The sequence below is a fragment of the Caloenas nicobarica genome, chromosome Z (assembly GCF_036013445.1).
Source record: "Caloenas nicobarica isolate bCalNic1 chromosome Z, bCalNic1.hap1, whole genome shotgun sequence".
NCBI lineage: Eukaryota > Metazoa > Chordata > Aves > Columbiformes > Columbidae > Caloenas > Caloenas nicobarica.
In genome coordinates this window covers 8,439,931-8,464,747 of record NC_088284.1, presented here as the reverse complement: position 1 = coordinate 8,464,747, position 24,817 = coordinate 8,439,931, and the positions used below count along the sequence as shown (strand labels likewise).

General features: G+C 43.8%; 1 protein-coding gene across 5 annotated transcripts; it reads right to left on the bottom strand.

Moving 5' to 3' along the window:
- Positions 1 to 1,009: 1,009 nt before the first annotated feature.
- On the bottom strand, positions 1,010 to 24,805 carry TPGS2 (tubulin polyglutamylase complex subunit 2). Of its 5 annotated transcripts, XR_010607855.1 has the most exons (9): positions 24,630 to 24,805; positions 16,296 to 16,375; positions 9,336 to 9,423; positions 7,495 to 7,626; positions 5,771 to 5,884; positions 4,089 to 4,249; positions 1,538 to 2,527; positions 1,365 to 1,426; positions 1,010 to 1,263 (listed from the first exon to the last, which is right to left on the bottom strand). XR_010607855.1 is itself a non-coding variant. In XM_065656560.1 (7 exons), the coding sequence occupies exons 1-7, from the start codon at positions 24,700 to 24,702 to the stop codon at positions 2,300 to 2,302; spliced, it is 876 nt and encodes a 291-aa protein (XP_065512632.1). In that variant the 5' UTR covers positions 24,703 to 24,805; the 3' UTR covers positions 1,010 to 2,299. The 5 variants fall into 5 exon arrangements, 1 of the variants encoding a protein (XP_065512632.1); XR_010607854.1 differs by having other exon boundaries at positions 1,353 to 2,527; XR_010607853.1 differs by having other exon boundaries at positions 1,365 to 2,527.
- Positions 24,806 to 24,817: the final 12 nt, after the last annotated feature.

Genomic DNA, 24,817 nt, shown 5'->3' with positions numbered 1-24,817 from the left:
TCCTGAATCCTGGTACTGATGTGAAAGGATTCAGACAACTTCTATGGTGGGACCTACAAATACTTAAACAAAAACACCTGCACCCTTTTCTCCACTCTGAATGCACGAGAAACGTGGGAAGAGGCTTCCATGCTCCGCAGTAATCCTTCCACCTCCAGCTGAATGAGAAAGTGGGTCTGCAACAGATTTACAAGTTTGAGGCATCATCAAAGTAAAATAGTATCAGAAGCTGCCTGTCCCCAGGGTGGGTGACAAGAATCTTAACTCTCCTAGAAAGTGCTGAAGGAAGTACGGTGTGTATGTTAAGCACGTGATTGCAGTCCCAGGGGTGGGCACCATGAACACACAACACAGATCTTGAAGGGTAGGACATGACAGCACATCACTACTACACAAAATTCCAGAAAATGGCATTTATTTGCTTTAATGATCATTCATGTCTTCTATTAAAAGGATTACTAATGTATTACTGTGGCATGGGGCGGTGGGTACTGACATCTCTGCTTCCTCATGAGAGCTGACCTGAAATTAGTAGAGAAACTTCAGCAGATCTTCACATGGCACAAGACACACATCAGCTTAAGAGGGCCGAAGAGTATTAGAGGATTTTCTCTTGCTTGGGGTGGCAGAGGGCAGCTGCCAAGCAATGCTTGGCAGGGCTCCTGAGCAACTAGACTTGAATGTGGGCCCTGGCCAGTGCTAGAAAGCCAGCAAAGCATGGCAGAGCTGGGGCTGATGGCTGCAGAGGTTCTGAACAGTGTGCACGGGACAGAAGTGCAACAGTTGTCACACAGCTGAGTCTTTTCCTCTATGTAAACTAAACTGGGAACATCAGAGCAGCTCAAGATGGGACTAGCTGAAAGATACTGTAGCCCATCCCTTCTCAGTGAGAGATTCTCCACCGCATTAAAAAAATACCCCAAACAGTACAGCCCGCATCCTTCTCTCACCATATACCCTTGTGCCTCTGCTCCCAAAATCATCTTCAAATACTCAATCACTCTGGAGGAAAATATTAAAATCTTTATTAAAATACTATTAAACACTTACAGGGTGGCTTCATCTTCCTGAAGGCCATACAAACACTCATGAAAGCCTCACAACATCCCTGTGAGGTAGGTTTGTCTTATGTAATTATGTGACTGTTTCATAAATAAAAAGATTATGTTGTTTAAATAATCAATGCTTATTTGAAGATTGTGACTTTGACTTCCCTGCTCAGGCACAAAATGTATTGGTTGCTACCATGTGTTTCCAGCACACCTAAAAAGAGAGAATGACACAGAAAAGTAATGGAATCAATCAGTTGTAACTGAAAACCAGCAGTGAATGGGTTAAAGTGCAGTTCTAACCTGAAAACTTACAGTACAGAACAGCATCAGGGGCTTCTAAGGCTTCTGAGGATTCAGTGTCCCCCGGTCAGATCCTGCCCAATTGAAAAGTGACAAAGGCTGTTCGAATGGTAAACTTTGCAAATGAAAGTGTGACAAACCAAGGGGTCCTCCTGGCTTAGGGACTCTAAACATCACTGACCTACCTGCAGCTGCCCTGGCTTCACATTTCCCACAACAGGAGAAAGCAGAGGCAAATGAGGGATCTTGCAGCTTCTGGTTGGTTTCAGACTTATTGGGAAGGACATCAGACCAATGTCGCTATCCCATAAGATATGGCACAAAGGCCAAGGAGTTGTCTGGGCTGTAGAGCAAGCAGCTGGGCCAGCACAGAGACATGGAAGCCCCAGGTTCTGTTGTACTGTGAATCTCAGAGCAGAAGTTGGAAGGAGCACAGGGAAGTGAGAAGTTGGATTCTGTCTGAAGCGGAAGACATTTCTTTGTTCAGTGGGTTCCAGCCTGCTCCCACAGCATGCAAAGTCAGGACAGGTTTCTTTCAAAGGAGATGGCAAAAATATCTTTATACACTGTATTCCAGCATGGGTCTATTAAAGTAACAGCAACTTATATTTGCTTTCATTTCACTGCTGTAGTTGCACAGGAATAAAAGCTTCTTTATAGAGCAGTGACATCAAGGGCTTCCTCACGCCCTCTGAGACGTACATACTGCAAGTAGCAGAAGGGAATAAAATCAACGTCTGAAGCTTTTTTCTCAGAATCTCCAGGAATTACATCCCTCCCATGTCAAAGTACATCGTGGCTGTATTTCATGCAAATGCTGCGATGTGTTTTAGATGGGCAGTATCTATTCATGCAGAAGGAACTTGGTCTGAACCACTGAGACTCTGTGTCAGAGACCATCGAAGTGTGTTGCAAATGCTGTCCAGGGTCAGATCGTGGCAGGGGTCTCATTTCCTTGAAGAATTCCCAGCTAGTGAGGATGTCTTGGAGGAGGTCACGCTTGTGTGGCTTTTTTGGGAGCCTGCTGGCTGGGAAGATGGTTTCTTTTTGATCACTGGAGTTTTGTTCTTGCTTTTAAATACCTTATTGGGGTCCAGCTTGTTCACAAAGGAATCAGCTTCTTCAGAGAGGAGAGCTGTGTTGATGGTTATGGGTTTATACATGTTAAACCATTGCTGAAAATCAGGGTGTTGGAGAAAAAAGAGGTTAAACTCAAACTTCAATTAGACTTTTCCACACTGTTTCCCCTCACCCCTGAGACCTGACTTTAATCATACACCACTTTTTAGTCTGCAGCTTACAGGACTGTGCAGAAGGCCTTCTGATAAGGATATACAAGGCTCAGCTACAGCTACAGTCCTGGAACTGCCCCACATTCCAGACAGAAGAGGAGAACCAGACACAAACCTAACACTACCTTTCCTGCATGTAAGGAACAACTCCAGCCTTTTTAACTCTTTACACAAAGGATTTTGTGTTTGTTTCTCTTCAGCCAAATTTTACATCTAGAAGTGACCACAACAATTATTTTTGTTCCCAGATTCCACCATAATGTTATGCCCCGCAGTTCTCATCTCTTAGTGTTTTTTTTTCTATCAGTTTTCGATTGGTGAACTTTGGAGATAAAACTGCAGGGGTTATGCTATTACAAATCACACCGAAACCACCATCAGCAGTGTGGAACAAGACAAACAGAAGATCAATGCCAAAATGTAGCTGGCAATCTATTCATGTACTGCTTAACAGAAAATGGCTTTGATATACCACCCTTGAAGACCTTTAAAAATGATAATGGTTAACATACTAGGAGGATTTTAACTAACACAGGCTGCAAATGATTAGGGAATACATGATTTCACTAAGGTTTGTGAATATGCTGAACATAATAAAATATTCTAGCAGGAAAGCTACAGAAAGGCAGAGCACAGGCATATGCCAGAGTACCACGTACACAGCCTTGACTGATAAATAGAGCACAGTACAACAGGGAGGCATCCCTTCATGACTGTGGAGGATGCAAAGGAATTAATATTCTTGGTAAGGCTCAAGCTCGTCCTCCTCTGGGCTTCTGCTTCAAGTCTACCTGAACTTTCCTCTCCACGTAGAGAGCAGCAGCCTCTTGTTCGGCACCATAAAAGAAGGGTTAACACAATGTTAGTGAATTTTCTAACATAAACACGTGACTGTTAACACACTATGGTGTTAACACACTATATGAGGAGAGACAGAGAGAGCTGGGTCTGTTCAGCCTGGAGAAGAGAAGCTGAGAGGGGATCTCATCAATGTTTATAAACATCTCAAGGGTGGGTGTCAAGAGAATGGACCAGACTCCTTTCAGTGGTGCTCAATGATAGGATGAGGGGCAACGGGCACAGATTGAAGTACAGGAGGCTCCATCTGAATATGAGGAGAAACTTCTTTACTCTGAGGGTGACAGAGCCCTGGAACAGGCTGCCCAGAGAGGTTGTGGAGTCTCTTTCTCTGGAGACATTCAGACTCACCTGGACACATTGCTGTGTGATCTGCTCTGGTGAACCTGCTTTAGCAGGTGGGTTGGACTAGATGATCTCCAGAGGTCACTTCAAACCCCAACCATTCTGTGATTCTGTGACTCACAGCCCCTTCCATGGCTCTCACTAGGGAGGCCCACTTCAGCCTACAGACTGCTTGTCAAAAGGTGGGAAGAAGATGTTTTTCCAGTCTGTACTTATATGAAATACCAATGAGCTGTCCTACCTTGGCCTGGGGGCTGACCCCGTAGCTGGTGAAGGCATACTGCCACTGTGGGAGACCCAGGTGGGTGATCAGCAGGCGGTAGTAGGCTGTGAAGGTTTTGGTGAGGAAATGCCAATACAGAGCTCTGTCCAGGAACCATATCTCTGTCTCTGGGGAGACATCTAGAACAAAATAAACACAAATTACACTGCTGCTTTGCAGTGATAAGATCAACCCCTGGCCATTGTCAAGTGGGAGACAAAATACACTTATTGGAAAGGTTGCAGCTTCTAAAATGCAGCATCCCTGACTAACATAGATGATTATCCAGTGGCAATGAAGTTTAATGGCCAGATGACAGGGACTGAAAAGGACTTGGTTCTGCTCCCAGCCTTACTAAAAATACTCATGCAACAGCCATTATACTCACTTTCCCCACTGTACAATGGATGCAACACCACTCCTTCCCAACCTGGGACTGATGCGCTACGTGGAATATGCTTGGACTTGAGCAACTTTGTAGTCTAAGTTCAAAGTACAATTATGGCAAACATTTATCTACCCCACCAAGTAAAAAGCAACTAACTCAATTGTCAGTCATCTAGATTACTGAATAGAGTCCAGTCTGGAAGTCATGGGAGTGTGTGCTGCCAACAAAAACACGTTTTGCAAAATCTTTCCACGGTGATCAAATATTTGTCCGGTGGTGACATTCTTTAGAGCACAAAGAAAAGTGATTTTACCTGGGAAACTGAGATGCTGAACATTGTCAATTAAACACACTGCCTGCCCCCTGTGCTGACATCAACACCTGTAAACAATGCTCCCTCCCCTTGCCTAGGTTATCCACTGCATGTGCTGAAATCACCAACACTGGAAGGTAAGAGGACAAGTAAGAAGTTTCTGCCTTGGGAGTTGTAGTTACACACAATTAAAAAGATAATATCCAAAGGTTTTTCTTAAGAACAGATATATCAGAATCATACACCCCCACACAGCAAACATACACGTATACACATACACCTAGTGACCTGTGCACTGTGTTAGATATGTTATTAATAGATGACAACTACTTTTCAAATGACTCAGTTGTTTCACTAACCACTGACTGATAACAGTTTTCTGTGTAGCTGTCAGAAGAAACAGCTCAGTTCACATTCTCACTCTCCTGTTCAACTCTCCCTGCCAAATTTTCACCTAGTTACCATCTGGAGGCTCTGCATCCATGCACAAGGAGTAAGAACCAGTCTAAGTCTACCTCAATCAGCTAAGGACCTTTTTAAGCATCTACCTTTTGCTTCTAAGCAGTGTTACACTCTTTCTCATAAAAACGTAAGGTAATTGTTCTGAGACATGCAAGTAACCAGAGATATATTAGTGGGTGAACTCTAGCCTTCTGCTTTATTTCAGCATTATTGTCTGTAGGTCATATGTGAATGCTTTCCTGTTTCAGTATGCAAGTATGCTATGCATGCAGAAATCATAAGTTATAGCTCAGATTCAGACGTTAAAAGGAGAGAAAATATTATGTCCAATTAAGCCTCTGTAAGGCTTAGGCCCTGACTTCAGCAGAGACAGGACGTCCCAGTAAATATTCATCTACAATTGCAAAGAAGATCAGGAATGTATGATGATTCCATGCATGCCGCCTTCAGATACAATCCACAATAAAAGATGGCTAACTTTGCTCCTTTCAGTCTTACCTGGTTTAGCGTGCTTATAAACAAGACAAACTTTCCCATTCCCATTGCATGGGTCTAATTCAAAGATAAGACTACGGGAATCAAAGTGTGGCTTCTCTGGTTTGTCTCCGTTACCTGAAAGTAGAAAAAAATGTTCATGAAACATGTTTGGAAAATTGACTGTGACTCAGCTGCAAAGAGTCAATCTATTTGATACTTATTAATAAATAAGCTGAGGAAGAACTTAATCAAACTGTTTATACTTCTTGGAAAGGATTAAGTTCCTTGTGTTTAAAAAAAAAGTGAGAAAAATTTTAATCTCTGGTAGGAAAACAAACCAGAGTCAAAATCTGAAGGCTGAAAAGAGACATCAAACTGCCCTCTAGTCCTTCTCTGGCATAAAGCAACATAAAGCAACTTCAGCTTTGCAGCTGAGAGGTGTTTGTACAGTCTTTTCCTAACGTCTTCCAGTGTTGTAGGTGTCACAATCCCCAGGCAGTCAACCCAAATCCATTATTATCACTTAGAAGTTTCCCTCATGTGGATCCTAAATCTTCCTTGGTGCAATTAAAGCCCATTACTTCTGTTCTATCCATCTCTTTTTTTTTTCCCCTACTTTCTTTTTTATGCTAAGGAGGATAGGGAGAACAGTTTATTCTTTTTGTCTTTACAGAAGACTTTGATGAACTTGGAGACACACACAGTTCTTCATACATTCCAGTGTGGTATCAGTGTCCTTCTCAACAGCCACATGTTCTGACTCATACTGAACTTCTGACCCACAGTCACCACATAGCCTTCCTACAGGACCATTTTGGGATTGTGTAGCTGCAAGTTCTTGCAGAATAAAATTTTGAATTCTAATGCTGCTCAGGAAGAAGGAGGACACAAGAACTGTACTCTTCAGAAGACCTTTACATGAAAGTCAGGATGAGAACACTGATGAGGATGTAACTTTTTCTCAGTGTACATTATAAGTGCCTTGGTGGAGGTCTGAGTGGTCGAATAATCTGGCCCGTTTCATTATTGTGGCTAGAAGATCACTGGAATGTGGAAAAAGAAACTTTCAGCCACATTTAGAAGCTATAAGAGCTACAGAGATTCAGAGATAAACCTGAAATAAAATTGCAATTTTTAAGGAGTCAGCATGACACCTGGCTCTGTTCTTCTTACGTTTTCCAGCCTTGTTAGACTGTAAGAGCTCTGAGAAAAAGTGGGCTTTTTTTCTTCTTTTTCTTTACAAACTGCAGGGTGCCCAGGATTTTTAAGTAGTCTGGACACACATATTTTCCAGTGCCACCTCACACTCACAAGTATTTTTGCGAGTTATTTTTCCAATTCCAAAGAGCATATCCAGATGTATTTTCATTACCAAAACAAAAACTGTTATGTTTTGTTCACATAACATCATAAGCACACAAAGAGTCTAGAGGCTGAATCACTGGAGGTAGCCTCAGTTAAAAATTTAAGTAGGGAAAAGGCAGAACAGGAGGGTTGCCAGGCTGATAAAAAGAGTATGCAAATAATATTAGCAACCAGCACCATTAACAATCCCCATGAGATTCACAGCACACTGGTCCTCTCAAGGCTGTAGGGGACTAGTAGGACACCTAGTAGATGCAGCCTAGGAGACATTGAAAACCTCATCCACTTGGGGTAACCTTTTCTGTTGCTACATCCATGTGCTGTATCGTAACATTAACAGAGCAAAAGGGATGAGACAGAGCCTGTTAATAGGACCTTACCTTCCTCGTCTGTGTCATCTTCCAGGTCAGCGAGACCAGGTGCATTAGGCAGAGTGTACATAGAGGAACCCCCAAGCCGACACAGCTTCGAGACACCATTAATCACCATGGAGCCCAGAGGCATTGTGGTATCTGCAATAAGACTGATCATTAATCACATCCAGTGTCAGGAAAGCACAGGAGGTATTTCTTTTTCCTCCACACGTCAACTCAAACTCTTCCAAAACACAGAGTGGGGGAAGAGATGGGTATATGCAGTGGGCCTGGACACTTAACCAAGTCAGGCTCCACAGGAGCAAAAATTAGGCTTTTTGAAACACAGAATCACACCTACAGGTGATAAGACACCATCTCGGAGCTGTGCAGCATTAGAGAACTACACTGCTGACTAAGTCTGTGCTGCAGCTGTTAGCCAAGTCCCATGAAACTGGCTATTAAAAATCCTGGCTAGCTACAGACACCTCCTCAAAAGCATTTTATCTGCTGCTGTCCTTCCTACCAGAATAACCCCACCCATTCACAGCTTATTGGGTAGCTTGTCCTCTTCCAACCTATGTACCTGCTCAGGGTGCATCCTCTTGGTTCGCACTGCAACACTGAATTTTATCACTGTATCAGCATGTGGGCATCCCAGAATGAATGCTTGAGGATCTGTCATTTGTCTCTCCGAGGACTAGTACTGTTACCAGACATCAAGTCAATAAGCACTCTGTTCAGACATATGCCAGCATGAAGGGCCTCAGAGGGCACTACTGGGTGCTTGCTCAAACAACAGTTAACTGAGCTGCCTCAGGGCCTGTGCTCTTGTGTTCCCTGAATAAAATTTTGCAGAATAAACAAACAGTTTGCAGGTCACAACACACTAAGTGCCATTGAAACAATGGGACTCAGTGCAGGTGCTAGAGCCCTGATGTTTACCACCTCTGAAATGAAATTCCACTTCCTAAAGAAAACCCTGTATTGACACCCACCTCCAGAAGTGAGCAGCATCCACAGCTCAATTTGGAAACCTTGCCTGAAGGCAATGAAAGCCAGGATAACAGTTGCAAGGCTCCCACGCAGAGTGAATGGACCACCTGATTCTTGCCAAACAAGTATGGACAATAAAGCTCAGTCCTGTTCTCAGTTGCACCACTGACTCCAGAAATAACTGCAGTGAATGAACTTTAGGTGGTGGAAAGCAGAATCAGGTTCCGGCATGTACATATACTTTTTAATGATAAAGAGGCACTATCAGAGGGTGACTCTTCCTATTGCTTCATGACAGGATAACGTGCTAGAGCTGCCCCTCTCTCCATAAACTATAGAGGAAGTCTAGGTACAAGATTTAAACCACACATCCAAATGTGAGTGTCAACAGATGGCCAGTGTATTACAGAAAGGTATCTATGTCATGAAAACTTGTTTGGGTTCTAGCCAGTATTCAGCTTACACATCTTTTCTGTGGGAGTCCAGCACGTGCAAGCAATAAGCTTTACCCTGTTCCATCAGGAAGGGACGACTGACGTGCACTCACATTTTGTTCCTCATCAGGACATCTCTAAAAAAGTCTATGATCCCAGGCAGAAACCCACTCACTTATTAAATCAGACGTCAGTTTTCTGTAGTCACGGGTCAAACTGCCTAACAGAAACAAACTACTTTGTTTTTTCGTGAGTTAAGGAATGGTGCTATTCTTTCATTCAAAGTGACCTGGTGCACGTGGTTTTAGACTAATGCAGGATGCTGATAGATGTGTATTGACTGTGCAGAAAGTAAGTTTGAAGTTAAAGAGATTCTGCAAAGGAAGGACTGGCTGCAATGAAATGAGGGTATTGGTGGAAAGGAATACATGGACTCACCATCGGTCTTCACACTCCAGGTCATCTGGAAGCCATCAGTCATCAGATAGAAGTTCTTTAAATCCTCTGGTAATATGCAGGAGTTTTTCTGCAAATCACAATCACAAGTGTCATGGGAAAACGCAGAATGTCCCTTAAACACAAAGAACAACTGAATATTGGTACAGAAATATTTGCCACCAAATGTTTTGCTCAACTCCAAGATGACTCAAATCAGCTCAAATATCTCGTCCTAAAACCTTAAGAGAAAACTGCATATTTCTTGGGTCTGTGCTACTGTATTGACAAAGATCACTTGGGAAAATTTCACAATGAGCAGTCAGTCATCATAAGATTATTACAGGATTGTTCCTCAGCTGAGATGATGTATCATCCTTTGACACTTACAGCCACTCCAAGATCACATATGAAAGACCAATTAGCTTTTATATATATATATATATGGCTTACAAAAGCAGAGTTTGCTTTAAGTGAAATCAGACTAAACCTAACTGTTCCACTAAAGTATGGATATTAGCACAAGGACTGTCTTCTTCTGAGTGATTTCAGTTCCAAGCAGGTGAGAGAAGCAAAGACTCAATAGTTGCACATACTCAAGCAGGTTTGATGTTTCACTAAACAAACAGTATATCTGCAAATACGTATAGAGTCAGTCTCACGAACATGCTGGTCTGGCTTCATCCCACCAAAATTCAGCGCTTGGCTGGGGCTCCTAAGCCTCCTTCCTTCTGAGCCAACAGTAAAAGAAGCAACTCCAGTGAGCTGTTGAGACTGCATCTAAGAACCAGGACCCTTCTCCTACACCTATCTTGGTTGTGGAAGGGGCCTTTCTTTACTTAAGACTCTACAGCTAAGCAACAAACCTGAAGAAAGGAGGATAAAGTCTTAATCCTGAGAACGAGAAGCCCAAAGAGCTTTAGGCAACTGCAGGCCTGGTGACAGGACTGACCCTCCGTTCCTGTTGATGTGTCAAGCACACAAAACGAAACAGTACAGAAGCCTGTCAATTTTAAAAAGACAAGTGACATGTATGACTAAAGGAGTTATCTGTTGTTTTCTTTGTAACTGTTTTAGAGAAAAAAACGACTGAGAAAGACCGAAGTGAGTTTGCGTTTAAAATATTGTCAAATTCAAGACTCCAAAAGAATCAGACCCCAAAACTCAGGATAGTCTCTGATGGTGCAGGTTCCACAACCTCTGCATTGACTTGTCTCCCGGGGCCGTGCCACTCTCCTTGTGAAAGTTCTCCTAACTGCAGTCTCAATCTCCAAGTTGCAACTTGTGTCTATGGTACTGAAAAGGGAGAATGACCACAAATAAGCCCCTTGAGGGTCAAACTTTGTAATTAAATCAGGAGGATAGACAACTTCTTTAAAATGTTGATCGGAGACCTCTTTATAATCACATGACTCTGGGAGCTACATTTTACACAGGAAATGGACAAATAATGTGAGATTCGCAGTATAGCATGTCTGATCATTCAAGTACTTTTGTGACAAGATTTTCAGCCTTTTCTAAAAACATGCATTTCTTTCATTCAGCCAGTTTTAAAGACATGCTGTTGGACATGGTCTGCTCTTTGTGCAGTATGACACTCAGAGCAAGAAAAGACAGAATTGCAAAATTTAAGAACACTTATAGGTCAGTAGTGCTGTTCCTCACATAGGCTTACCCTGCTGCAGATCCAGATGTTTTTCCAGCCTGGCCTCAGAGGCCTGGGTGGGTTTTGGAGCAGTTACAGAATTGCTTTGGGGACAGAAGGGACGTAAGATGTTAATACCTTTCCAATATTGTGCCTCAGCTGGGAATACTTCCCTACAGCTACCAGAAAATGTAACATTCGAAGTCTCATAAAATAAAGGAAGAATATTCTGGTAGCCAGTAGCTAAGGAAAAGAAACATGCACATAGAGTTCATGTTGCTGTGCTTCTCTTGGGTCACAAATCTGTGACATCTCATGAGATGGTGAGCAGATTCATCCCCATGCCTGCAACTTGTGCGTACCCAGTTATCTGCCCTGACGTTGCCTCAATGCATCTATCGAGCAGGAGCTACCTGCCACCTGTGCATCCACCTGCAGCACTGGCCTCTGGACATCAGTGACTGGCACAAGCAAGAGAAGGTGCTGGCCCCCTCCTGTCCACGTCCTCTCCTTCCCCCAGGATCAGGGCAGCCCTTCACCTATTAAAGCCTTACTCACAGTCACTTTCTCTGAGCTGCTTCAGTCTCTGTTCTCTAAACCATGGTGTACACGCTGTGCAGGACACTCCAACCTACCCATAACCTTTGCTCCTGTGTGTGAACTCACTTTCTAAGCATAACCGTTCATATTGACAGACTGCTACTGACAAGTCCCAGATATTAATGGCTTTGCAGATTGTAGCAGGGCAGGTCCCTTTACTTGCCCCGTCAGCAGCCTAGTCGCTAGCACTGTGCTTTCCTAACCCAGGCAGGGAAAGTCTGCAAAGGCAACGGGTGTTAATCTGACAGGAGAATCTGATACTGTAGAAACTTTGTTTTGAGAAGAATTTATCATCCTTTGATAAGAGTACACTGATGGCTGAGGCCCTGGTAAGTTTCAGGGGACTACTAAACCACATGGACATATTTGAAGTTCTTCAAATGCCTTCAACAAACACACCTTCTTTTGCGGGTTCTTCTCAGTCCTAAATATTTATCATTTCATGCTGCACTGTCACCACTTCCAATTTCAAGCTGTAGCTGTAGGCATAGTGACGAGGTTTAAAACTATGAAGAAAGAGAATATGACAGACCTGCTACAAAGCCACAGAAGAGTACAAATGTTTACACAGCACTTTCGGCCCATTACAAACTCCTCAATTTCAAGTAATCTAGCCCAGTAGTAAAAATACATGGGCAAACAGCTCTCTTGACTTCAGTGGGTGTCCTCCTCTAAGCAGGAGAACAACATCCATTGGGATGACACAATCTAAGATTTTAAAACTTCCACCATAGTATCCAGTTAAATACTACTACGAACCAGGCGCAGCTCAATTTAACAAACATATCTGAATAAGACAAGGAAAACAAATCACATCAGGATAGGCCTTACGCTCTCAGTCCGCCTTTTCTGGATGGAAAGATTAACATGTACGTGTTTCCCCAAATAGCGCCAACAGCCCTCCCCACTGTGTTTTATGATTCTCCTAACCATGTCCCTTTGCGTGACTTTCCAAACGATGCTGCAGAACACACAGGTGAAAATGCTGCACCAGAGCAGATCTGGCGTCTACAGGAAAAGCCCTCTATATAGAAAGCTCCACTAACACCTATCTCTCCCACCTGACAGAAAGGATTGATTGATCTGACATACTATGCTCAGCCACATGACCCTATGATGTCAAAACAATAGTCTTCTGACATCGGAGTCAGAGAAACAAGCCACTACTATTAATATATATTAAAAATGGCTTCTCAAGCTCTGTACTCCTCTTGCTCAACTGGTAGTTCCCAGGGTTGTGATCTCCAGCCCCATAAAACACAATATTCCTAATAACATGCCAGAAGTGGCTTAACCACAGCCCTGGCAAGCAGCTGTTTTCACTCCAGTCATCTGGTTACACTCATCAGCTCATAAAACAAAATATCCCAAGGGCCCAATATGGTGTGTGAGGTCTACTTCTTTTGTTTATTGTCCATAATATCCCGAAATAGTCTCCCAAGAAAGCACAGTCTGTTGAGGATAGAGAAGAATATTAAAACCAGGGTAGTTTTGCTGCCAAGACCTGATCAGCTCTGAATCCAGAGCTAAAACACTGACATATGGCAATTCACTTAAAGCACTGTTGAAGCGATGCCTCCCAAGCAAATATCCTTAAGAAATGGACAGCAATCAAAACATAAAGCTCTAGAGAGACTTCTCGAGAAAACTGAATGAGTATAATCCAACTTCCAGGGAGAGAAGGATGGGATTTATGTCACTTCTCAGGCCTTCCAAGTAGCAAAGGACATCAAGCAGCCACCTTTCTCCCTAATGTCATGCTGTTTCACAACTGGTCTGCCCTAGCTGCCAGTGAACACAGATGTCAATTTATGTAACACACTGAGACCTTCTTGCTGTACCTTTTATAAATCTGACGGGCAAGGGGGCTCCCAGGAGCCCCATGATTTCCTGCCCTGAAAGGCACAGGGCTGGGGCAGACCTGATCCCCCGCTGCAGAGAACAGAATTTGGCAATTATCTTGAAGACAGTGTTGTGTAGCCAGTTTTTAAATCATAACATAAGGCTCCACAGAGGGGAACACTGTGTCAGAAACACTACCCACCTCCCAAAAGTCCTTCAGCCTCTTCCCCATTATGCAGCTTGAAGAAACAGACCTTTCCTCATGCCCTGGTTCTGCTGGATCCACCTCTCTGCGTCTCCCATGGTCAGGGCCACAAGACAGGTTCAAGATGGGCAGATCCTGTGCTCCTGGGGATCAGGGATGGCAGGCTTGCCTAACGCTGAGGGAGGACATTATGAGGAGGGTGGCAAAAAGGTCCCTTGTGGATGCGAATGCCTGCACTGTCTCCTGTCACGAACCTCACCTTCCCCTGCAAAGCCTCACAGCAGTTAATGACATTCAACAAGCTGACCTAAGATTTTAAAACTTCCATCGTAGTATCCAGTTAAATACTAGCACAAACAGAGCACAGACAAGTTTACCAAACACATCTGATGCTGTGCTGGAGACAAATAAATGGATGTTGCAAATATTACTAGAATATAATTTTAATAATTCATAATTTAAAAATATTGACTTTTTTTAAGAGTTTCTGAATACCATAGATTTTCTCTCAGGAGAAATACCTTTCCACTGCAAAACTTAAACAGAACTGGAAAAATTGCTTCTAGAAAAAAAGGTAAAGAAAACACTTAAGAATAGAGCTTTTATTTGCTGAGCCTCAATGAAAAGAGGTTTTCGGAAAAATAATGTAATTTTGGGAATAGCATGACCAGTTTTCTCTACACCACACAAAAAGCCCTGCAAATACTAAAGACTTAGAAGGGAGTTAAAAATACAGACTGTGACAAGATCTTGTTAAAATCTCAACGATGGAGAAATGGTTATGTGCATTAGTATTGCCACCTAGTGGCTACGAAAAAAACCACACAGTGATAAAAGTGAACATCACGTACACATAAACCTGTGCTCAAATTCAAGCAGGATGAGTTTGAGGAAAAGTGAGGTACAAGTTAATCCTGCAAGGGCCTTGTGCGGTGCTGAGTGCTTTGCACCTCATCATTGCTGCAGGACACGCTGCAGTTGTGTCGAATGTGTTAGATACCAGACCTCATCCCTAAAGCTCAGGAAAAAAAGGAAAAAAAAAACCAAACCACTTATCTTTTCACTTGAGAAGGGAGATTTCACATTTTGTTAATGCAACTGGAGCCAAAAGCAAAGAAATAGATACTGATGTCCTTCACAATTAGCAATCCAGCTCAATTGTATCTACTTAATTTTCAGCATTTACTTCCACAATTAGCTTAGTCCATCACTGGTGGGAGACCGTTGAGCTGAAGTTTTGATTCGACGTCTTTGGAGCAAAGCGCTTTGCCTACAGCACTGCGGAGTTTGGCTTTATGAGAACAGCTCAATTTTGAAACAAATGCAGTCTAGTTCGGAGGAATGGCAGCACCCGAAAATGAGAGCAATACCGTGTTCAGGAGAAACGGTCCTCTCCACTTAACAGAAGAACGAGTTAATGTCACTTTGCTGCTCCCAGACCTAAGCTGGCTGACAGTCAAGGTGCCTCAGACTTCTCAGCCCAGTTAATCTGACACCTGAACAACAGCTACAGGAAACCAAGAATCAGTTCACACAAACCAGAAAAACTGGACATTTCAGCCTGACCGCATTTGTTGGCTACTGTACAAGTTTCAGTAAATAATGCAGGTTTACATCACATACATTCTGTCCTGGATTTATAAATTCTTGATAAACATCACTAATTGGGATAGGGCGTTACCAAAACTAGCACAAGACTTTTCCCTGCTGCTCAGGAAAAACTGTAAATGGCAAGGTGCCATCAAAGGGGTAGTTATTTTCTGTAGTGGTAACAAGTTCCGTCTCTGGGAGCATGTGCAGTAGGGCATAGCCAGGGCTGGAGCAGGGGAGGATGATTCACTCAACTTTATCCTCTGCCGTGCCCCTTTCCAAAGGCCGGTCAGCTTCTACTATCCCTTTCCTACATGTGAGCGATACCTAGAAAGCAGTGATTCCCCCATGGCCATGGGACAGAAAACCACATGTATATTCAAGAAGGGAATCAAAAATGCCATCTCTGCCCATCAGCATCACACAACAGTATTCAGGAGCCCTCTGGTTACACACTCTGATGCAGCAAGGTCAGTGGAGTCGATATAGGACATGCCCTTCATAGTCTCCTACAACAGGCAATGGGACATACCTTGGCCAAAAGATTGAGTCGCTTAGGCAAAAAGAAGGTGGAAGGAGGGGTTATGAGAAATAGAAGTGAATAGCTGAGACTGAAGAGATAAATAGATAACCAGAACAAATTATGTGGCTCAGTGCTATTTTCTAGCTTGAGGTCTTTACCTTTAATGGCCATAAATTATAAAGAGTTGCTTCATTTTGTTTGAAAGGGAGTTGGAAAATGGTTTCCAAACTGAGTCACAACAATCTTTGTTCTCCACTGAGTCACCGCTGTTGCTGCCTACTACAGTTATGTGATTTCTTCTTAGAGTCCTCATTCTGAATATATCCACACTGATTAATTTTCCCTAACAGATCAGGTACATGTGATAGCCTAAAAGACAGAGTAACATCTGATTAAAAAGAAGAAAAAAAAAAAATCTGTTTAGGCTCCGCTGTGCATCAAACTTGGTAACGGGCTGTCTCGCAAACACACACAAGGCAGCCATTGCATTTGACATTCTCCACGAGCTGGGGCACATTCAGACTGACGGCACTGCAGTATTATCACAAAAATACTCACTTGCTCCCATGAAATGATGGCATGGCGTTCAGCTGGCTCCTTTTCCACAAATGTCACCTCAGCAACTCCTGGAGAAGTCTCTAAAAGGAAAAGAGGAGCATGTTTGCAGCTGGCACGGGAGACACCAACACTGTGAGCCAGACAATTATGCAAGTTAACCTGACTGACAACTGAGGAAAGGCATTAATGACCGCATGCATCGTGCTGGTAACTGAGCAGTTGCTTAGTTTTTTGTGTGTAACTACTCAGCATATCTTGGCATGAGGATGCCTAGCGCTGCACATGATGGCATCCTTTGATGGCTTTTATAGATATATACACACACACAGACATTTTTGTGTTCAAGATGTGATCTTTTGCAGATGATTCATGGAAAAAAAAAAATCAACCATGGGTTCCTTGGCAAACTCTAAAAGAGAGATGAATCTTTCTCTGTAAGCATGCACTGTGGTTTCAGTTAGGTAGGATATTCTCAGCTTGACACAAGCCACTGTGCAGTGTTGCTGTAAATTGCTAACAACTGTATTCCACTGAGAAGGGAACACTTCAGCTCCGGATTCAGTGGGTTTGACCAGCCGCAGAATCTGATCCTGCAGAAGAGACCTGCACGAGCAAATATCGGTTCCCTGGAATCCCGGCTGGACACATGCAAATCCGTTATGAGCAACGAGCTCATAATTTATAAAAATAATCAGAATATTTTATGGGAAAGAATGCTATATAAACACAAGATATTAATCTGCACAGTGCTATTCTTGCAGGTGTGTGATGGCAGAACAGTCTCACTTGCACTAATTATTTTATGATGTTTTACTTCATCTACAGCCAACTGAAATAGTTCCCACTGACTTTGTTCACTCTGGAATGTGTCCAGAAAAGCTACTAACTTCTTGTTGTGGGAACTGCAGGCCCAGCAGACAGGGCTGCGGAGTAGAACTGATCACTATGCAGGACTTCCAAGACCGGCTCTGCTGTGAAAGTATTGGCTCTCAAAGCAGTCATACACATTATAATTGCTTTCTGGGAAAACATACACAGTGCACTAGACAGGAAAGGCAGGCACCAGAGAGCTTTGGTTTGGTTTTTGTCTCCAGTGCCGGGCTTATAATTATAGCAATCGCATTGCCCTTTTCTGTCCTGCTGGTGGAAAAGCAGCACTCAGTTTCAGGAAGTGTAAACTTGACTTTAACTGGAAGCATTGATTGTTACATTGTCAGAAAATTTGAAACACAAAACGTAGCACCAGAAAACCAAACTCCAAGTTAAAGACAGAAAAAAATGAAAAAAAATCACAGTAGGTCACTTAGGTAATCTTTCTGACCCCAACATACAAAAGACACTGATGTTTTGCCAAGTCGCACTTCAAATAGGTGGGTGCAAGGCAGGAGGATTTGTCTCTTGCTCAAATATAAGCCGTCCACATGTATTCTTCTAAATAAGTGTGTGGAGTCAATGACCTAACCGGTCTTTTCCATCTAAGCTATGCTAGCCTTATGACAAGTTAAGAGAGTATAATAACAGAGTAATTGTTATTTCTGTGATCAAAGAAAACCTCAGGGATGTTTAATTCATCATGCACAACGGCTTGGCTGGGATGACGGAAGATTAAATATCATGTCAGTTAAAGAAGATGTCTAGGAACGAGAGAACTGCAGCTTCTGAAGAGGTCTGAAGCAAATCCAAGATCAAAAGAAAGAAAAATATCCTGCGGGTAAACTGAAGACCATGTTTAACAGATGTGCATAGGTATGGACAGGAGCCCCATTAAATATTAATGAGGAAAAGAAGTAGTCTGCTATGGGTTGCTTTTTCTTTTAGATGTAAGAAATAAAGTAGCCACCTAGGTTAGACAAAAGGTATAGGATAAAGCTTAACTAGTTCAGGAGGCTCCTCCCTATTAACTATTCTGTATCAAGATCACAGTAAACTCTGTCCTATTTTAGGACATTTCATCTGAAAGCTTCCAAAAGCACCACACAGCCACTCACTCATTCCTCCCTTGTGGGATGGGGCGGAGACTTGAAAAAAACCTAAAACTTGTGGGTTGAGATAAAAGACGGTTTAATAGAACAGTAATGGAATACTAAAATACTCCTCGTCCTCCTCCTACTACATAAAATGAGTGATGCACAGTGCAATTGCTGACCACCCATTGATGGATGCTCAGCTGTTGCAGATGAGTGATTTAGGGTCCTGCTTGCTGCAGAGCAATGTTTAGATCACTTAAAGACAAGCACAACTCATTTGATGGCAACGTTCCTTCTGTTACTTACTGCATGGAGGAAATATGCCAAATAGAATTGAGGGAGAATTGTTTTAGAGTGATTTCTATGAGGAAAGGAGATGCAAAAAGGTAGGGGGAGGCCCTCGCATTGAGTCAGGACGTTCTGAATGTACCCCCTTGCTTTCTAAACTTCTCAGAGAGGAGTCTTGGTGTGGCTGGTGTCGTCCAAGAGTGGTCAGCGGTTCACATCTAAGAAACATGCAGGGTAAGGGAAAACAGGTAAAGGATTGTATGTATTTATGGCCAAAGGATTATATGTGCACACCTGATTCTTTACATCGCTTGGCTAGGATTTCAAAGTTCTGTCATTCTGCATCTCAGCCTGCTTAGCTCCCCTCTAGGGGCCTGGTGTCAAGTTGCTCAGAAGCTGATGGGACCCTAAGTCTCTCCAAGTGAACTCTCAGATATCAAAGTTCACAGGAATAAATAAGTTAATGGAGTAGTACAAAAGCATGGTCGGCTCCAGCTGGGTGCCTTCGCAGAGGTCACACCCAAGCACAGAAATCCCTGGGTAATTACACCTTTACAATTTACCCACCCCCTCACACCATGATTCAGTCCAACAGCGATATCTGAGTCTGGGGTCTTCTTGCTTCTCATTGGATTCTTTCACTGACCTCAGGCAGGCCCTTGTTTTATTTAGCTGTGCATATTGTTTATAGCCCGTAGCTGCTTTATGCCAGCCTTAAAGGTCTTGTTTTATCTGAATGAATCCTGTTTGTTCAGCAAAGTGCAAAACAGGCCTTATCTCGCAGGTGTCCATTATGGTCTGTAGCTGCTTTTGTTTTCATTAAGTAGATACAAGTTTGGTGAATATGAGCAGAACTTTACAATATACAGCTTAAGATTCCAGCAAATTTAGTAATGTGAAGCAGACAGCATATTAAAAATCACATGACTGTATAATTCTAAGTGATTAATTCTATTTAATATGCATTTACTTAAGCTAAATGATTAATACAAAACTTAAACTGGGCTCATCCGACGATCTGTGAGTATTAAACGATCATTGCCGTACAGCCAGCTTGTTTAGGAGAGCTCGCTCAAAGTGGGCTCATCCAGGCATCATATTTATGGAATAAAGTGGCTGGCTCATAGTCGAATTTCATACAGTGGGAAAGGTCTGCATGAGACTCCTTGCACCCACAACTTATCAGTCTTCAGTGTGCCGTTCTGCTTCCTCATGGGTTTCCTAACAGGAGTTGTTGGCCCAGCTGCAGCTCAGGCTTTTACCTCCTTCGGAGCCTGTACCAAACTGCTGCTGGTTTGGCAGGAGGGTCGAGTGCATCTGTCACACCAGCCCACCCCTGAGCAGTGATCCCAGGCCCCCGGCCAACTCCTCCCAATTTATATATTGAGCATGATGTCATATGGTATGGAATACCCCTTTGGCCAGCTAGAATCAGCTGTCCTGGATGTGCCGCCTCCCAGGTGCTTGTGCACATCCTCACTGGCAGGGCATGGGAAGCTGAACAGTCCTTGACTTAGTGTAAGCACTACTTAGCAAAAACTAAAACATCAGTATGTAATAAACATTATTCTCATACTAAATCCAAACCACAGTGCTATACTATCTACTAGGAAGAAAATTAACTCTTTCCCAGCTGAAACCAGGACAAATGGTCTGACAAAAAGCTGAAGCAGGAAATCACAGCATTTTCAGTTCTTACGGTACTGCTAAAACTGCCTGCAAGTCAGAAAAATTCTCAGCATATTTTTAAAATGTCTGAATAGTTATATTCTTATCTAATAAAGACTGTAAATAGTGAAGTACGGTCCTGTTCTGGGAAGTCCAGAGTAGCTAATGCCTCCCATTCAGATTCACTTGTGAGCCATCAGCCTTTCTGGAATTTGCTACTAGTCATGTAACTAAATGAACTAAAATGAGCCATACTGGCAATGGGAAAGATGCCTCTCTTCTTTCCTCAAATTATAACCTTCATAATGCTGTGAGAAGTCTCCCAGCTTGTAGGGACTTCTACAGAGACTACAAGTTGGAAAAAAAACAAAACAACCCCCTCAACCCCCAACGTCATATATAGAATTTGTTTAAAGGAGGGTTTTCGAAATGGTGCGATGAACATTTAGAATCATAGAATCATTTTGGTTGGAAGAGACCCTAAAGATCATTGAGTCCAGCCACAACCTAACTCTAGCACTAAACCATGTCCCTAAGAGCCTCATCTACACATCTTTTAAACATCTGGAGGGCTGGTGATTCAACCACTTCCCTGGGCAGCCTGTTCCAATGCCTGACAACCCCTTCTGCAAAGAAATTTTTCCTAATATTCAATCTAAATCTCCCCGGCGCAACTTGAGGCCATTTCCTCTTGTCTTATCACTTGTTAATTGGGAGACCAACCCCCTCCATGCTACAATCTCCTTTCAGGTAGTTGTAGACAGCGGTAAGAACTCCCCTCAGCCTCCTTTTCTCCAGGCTGAACAGCTGCAGTTCCCTCAGCCGCTCCTCATCAGACTTGTGCTCCAGATCCCTCACCAGCTCCGTTGCCTTGTCTGAACTCTCTCCAGCACCTCAAGGTTTTTCCTGTAATGAGGGACCCAAAACTGAACATAGGATTTGTGGTGCAGCTTCACCAGTGCTCAGTACAGGGGGACGATCACTGCGCTGGTCCTGCTGGCCACACCATTTCTGATACAAGTCAGGATGCTGTTGGCCTTTTTGGCCACCTGGGCACACTTCATAAAGGTATTGGAAAATTTGGCCTCAAGCTCCCACACACTGTACATGCTGAATTTTCTTGCTTAAAAGGAGTATGTTGAGTGTTGAGTTTCATTACACAATCCTTTCTATATCCTGAAAAAAAAAATGCTTCACAAACGCAACAGAGTTAAAAATCTACTATAGCTTTAATGTCATGGCAGGCAGGAAAGTACCTACTCGTTTCACGAGACTTCCCAAAAGAAGATGTGAAATAAGATAGTTTATAGTGCTGCAAACTACCCAGTAAGGCGTCTTTCTGAATGAGATACCTTTTGTTATTTGAAAGAAACAAACACTGAGCAGATTGGTAATGGTTCCCAATTAGTTCAACAATTCTTATTAGTATGGTGGCACAATTTACATGCTTTGGATTACTTCACTGGGGAAAAAAAAAATGCATTAAATTCCCAGAAGGAGTGGAGAGACAGAGAAAAGAACCAGAGTAAAACATCACAGCAATGGACTGGGGTGTGCATTGCTATATTGCACAATATAAGTCATCAGAGATACATAGAGAAAAACGAAAAAACCCAAACACAAACCAGGAAACACCTTCCATGTGAAAGGGATGCTACAGGACTTTCAGAGCCAAGCCTGCACTGCTGTGTCTTGCTGGTGTAAATAACACACCCACCAAAACAGTTTATATGGCAACATTACTTTTGGACATAGTTACTGTCATGCAGATCTCATATATCTGACCCTGGGTGGTGAGAATGCTGGTAGGGCTAACAATTTTTTAAATAGAGCTACTTTAAAGAAGCATTTGCCATGATAGTTTATCATTAGTAGTTTCACCTTTTTTGTGCTCTTGCAGAGTAGAATGATGTTATCCTGAACTCACAACTGGAAAACCAAAAAAAACCAACAAAAAACCCCACAACCAACCCAAAAAACCTAAAAAAAAAAAAAAATCTGAAAAAACCTCCAAGAAGTCCAGTAAGAGAACACTCACTGAACAGAGATTGAAGATGAAGTTCTGTCCTCACTGAAGTCCCTAGCAAGAATTCTGGCCTGATCTTTTAATCTCATTTGTCTGAGCAGCTATCTGAAATGTGCAGCTAGGGATACACTTAGGTTACCAGATGAAACTCACTGTTCTGCAATACAGTGGCTGGGTGAGGTGATTACAGTGGTTACCTTGGGCTTTAAAAACTATAGGAAGAAGTTCTGAAACTGCAATTTGTAATGTTGTCATATGCAAGGCTTGTGACAGATATATTGCTTTCCAGCCATATAAATATGACAGTCCTGTGCCCCGAGCTGCTGACAGATGAAAGGTTTGATGCTAAAATCCTTTATATATGCAAATACTTTCACCAATTCTTGTGAATTTACTGCCACAAGTGAAGTTTTGTCTGAGGAGGCTTTTAAATGTTGAATGCCTTGCACTCCTGCTGAACTTCAAAGGGAACTGCAGGGATGCAGGAAAGCTCAAGAACTGAGCAAAAAAAATGGAGATGACAAGCAAGGCAGGTGGTGGAAGCGGTCACAAGGAGCGGAATAAGCTGCAGGGTGACTTCATGTGGAGCTGATCCTGAGCACATTCACAGATTAGTCCTCTGACAGAATACAGAACTTATAGAGTCATTCCAGTTGGAAGAGACCCTCAAGATCATCAAGTCCAACCATAACCTAACTCTAGCACTAAACCGTGTCCCTTAGAGCCTCATCTAAATGCCTTTTAAACCCCTCCAGAGATGGTGACTCCACCACGTCCCTGGGCAGCCCGTTCCAATGCCCAACAACCCTTTCTGTAGAGAATTTTTTCCTAATATCCAATCTAAACCTCCCCTGGCACAACTTGAGGCCATTTCCTCTTCTTCACAGAATCACAGAATGTCAGGGATTGGAAGGGACCTCAAAAGATCATCTAGTCCAATCCCCCTGCCAGGGCAGGAACACCTAGGTGAGGTAACACAGGAAGGCGTCCAGGCGGGTTTTGAATGTCTCCAGAGAAGGAGAATCCACAACCCCCCTGGGCAGCCTGTTCCAGTGTTCCGTCACCCTCACTGAGAAGAAGTTTCTTCTCAAATTTAAGTGGAACCTCCTGTGTTCCAGCTCAAACCCATTACCCCTTGTCTTACTGTTGGTTGTCATCGAGAAGAGCCTGGCTCCATCCTTGTGACACCCACCCTTTATATATTTATAAACATTGATGAGGTCACCCCTCAGTCTCCTCTTCTCCAAGCTAAAGAGACCCAGCTCCCTCAGCCTTTCCTCATAAGGGAGATGCTCCACTCCCTTCAGCATTTTTGTGGCCCTGCGCTGGACTCTCTCCAGCAGTTCCCTGTCCTTCTTGAACTGAGGGGCCCAGAACTGGACACAATATTCCAGATGAGGTCTCACCAGGGCAGAGTAGAGGGGGAGGAGAACCTCTCTCAACCTACTAACCACCCCCCTTCTAATACACCCCAGGATGCCATTGGCCTTCCTGGCCACAAGGGCACAGTGCTGGCTCATGGTCACCCTGCTGCCCACCAGGACCCCCAGGTCCCTTTCCTCTACACTGCTCTCTAATAGGTCATTCCCCAACCTGTACTGGAACCTGGGGTTGTTCCTGCCCAGATGCAAGACTCTACATTTTCCCTTGTTATATTTCATTAAATTTTTCCCTGCCCAACTCTCTAGCCTGTCCAGATCTCACTGGATGGCAGCACAGCCTTCTGGCGTGTCAGCCACTCCTCCCAGTTTGGTGTCAGCAGCAAACTTGCTGATAGTACACTCAATTCCCTCATCCAAGTCATTGATGAATATATTGAACAGTACTGGTCCCAGAACTGACCCTTGAGGCACTCCACTAGATACAGGCCTCCAACCAGACTCCGCCCCATTGACCACGACTTCTTTCCACTGGGTGTGCTACCTGCTGACCCTGTGTTACCGCAGGGGATAAAAATTTCATGTGGTTTTGAATAAAACACCGCCTTTTCTTTTCTTTTTTTTTGAACCGTTAGGGCTTTCTTAAGTCTAGAGATTCAGGGGTTTTGCTGTTGACTCAAACACTAGAGACAGGGGTGCTTGTGCGTGTGAGCAACCTGTAGTCCCAGAGGAGGGGCCTTGACAAAATTCGTTGCACAAACGCCGTGTGAGCCCAAGGCCGCAGGTGCCGGGGCGTCGCACCAGGCCCTGGGCCAAGGGCCCTGCCCCGCCCGGCCCGGCCGCAGCGCCTCGGGGAGGCCCCCTCGGGGAGGCCCACTCGGGGCCACGGCCCGGGCGGCCCCGGGACCCGAACCGTCAACGCAGGGAGAGGCGCTCCCTTCCCGCCCCCGGGCGGTTCCCATGGCAACCGCTCCCCCTACCCCAGGCTCCAGGGGCTGTTACTCACCCAGTATCCGTGTGACCCCCAGGGTGAGCTTGTCCAGGTAGGGCTTGATGCTGGCGGAGGGCTTCTCCTCCATCCTCCGCAGGGCCCTGCCCGGCTCCCCTCAGCGCCAACACCCCGCCGCACAGGCGAGAGCGCTGGGGGCGTGTGCGAGGCGGGGGGAGTGACCCGTATTGTCCTTCCTCCCACCC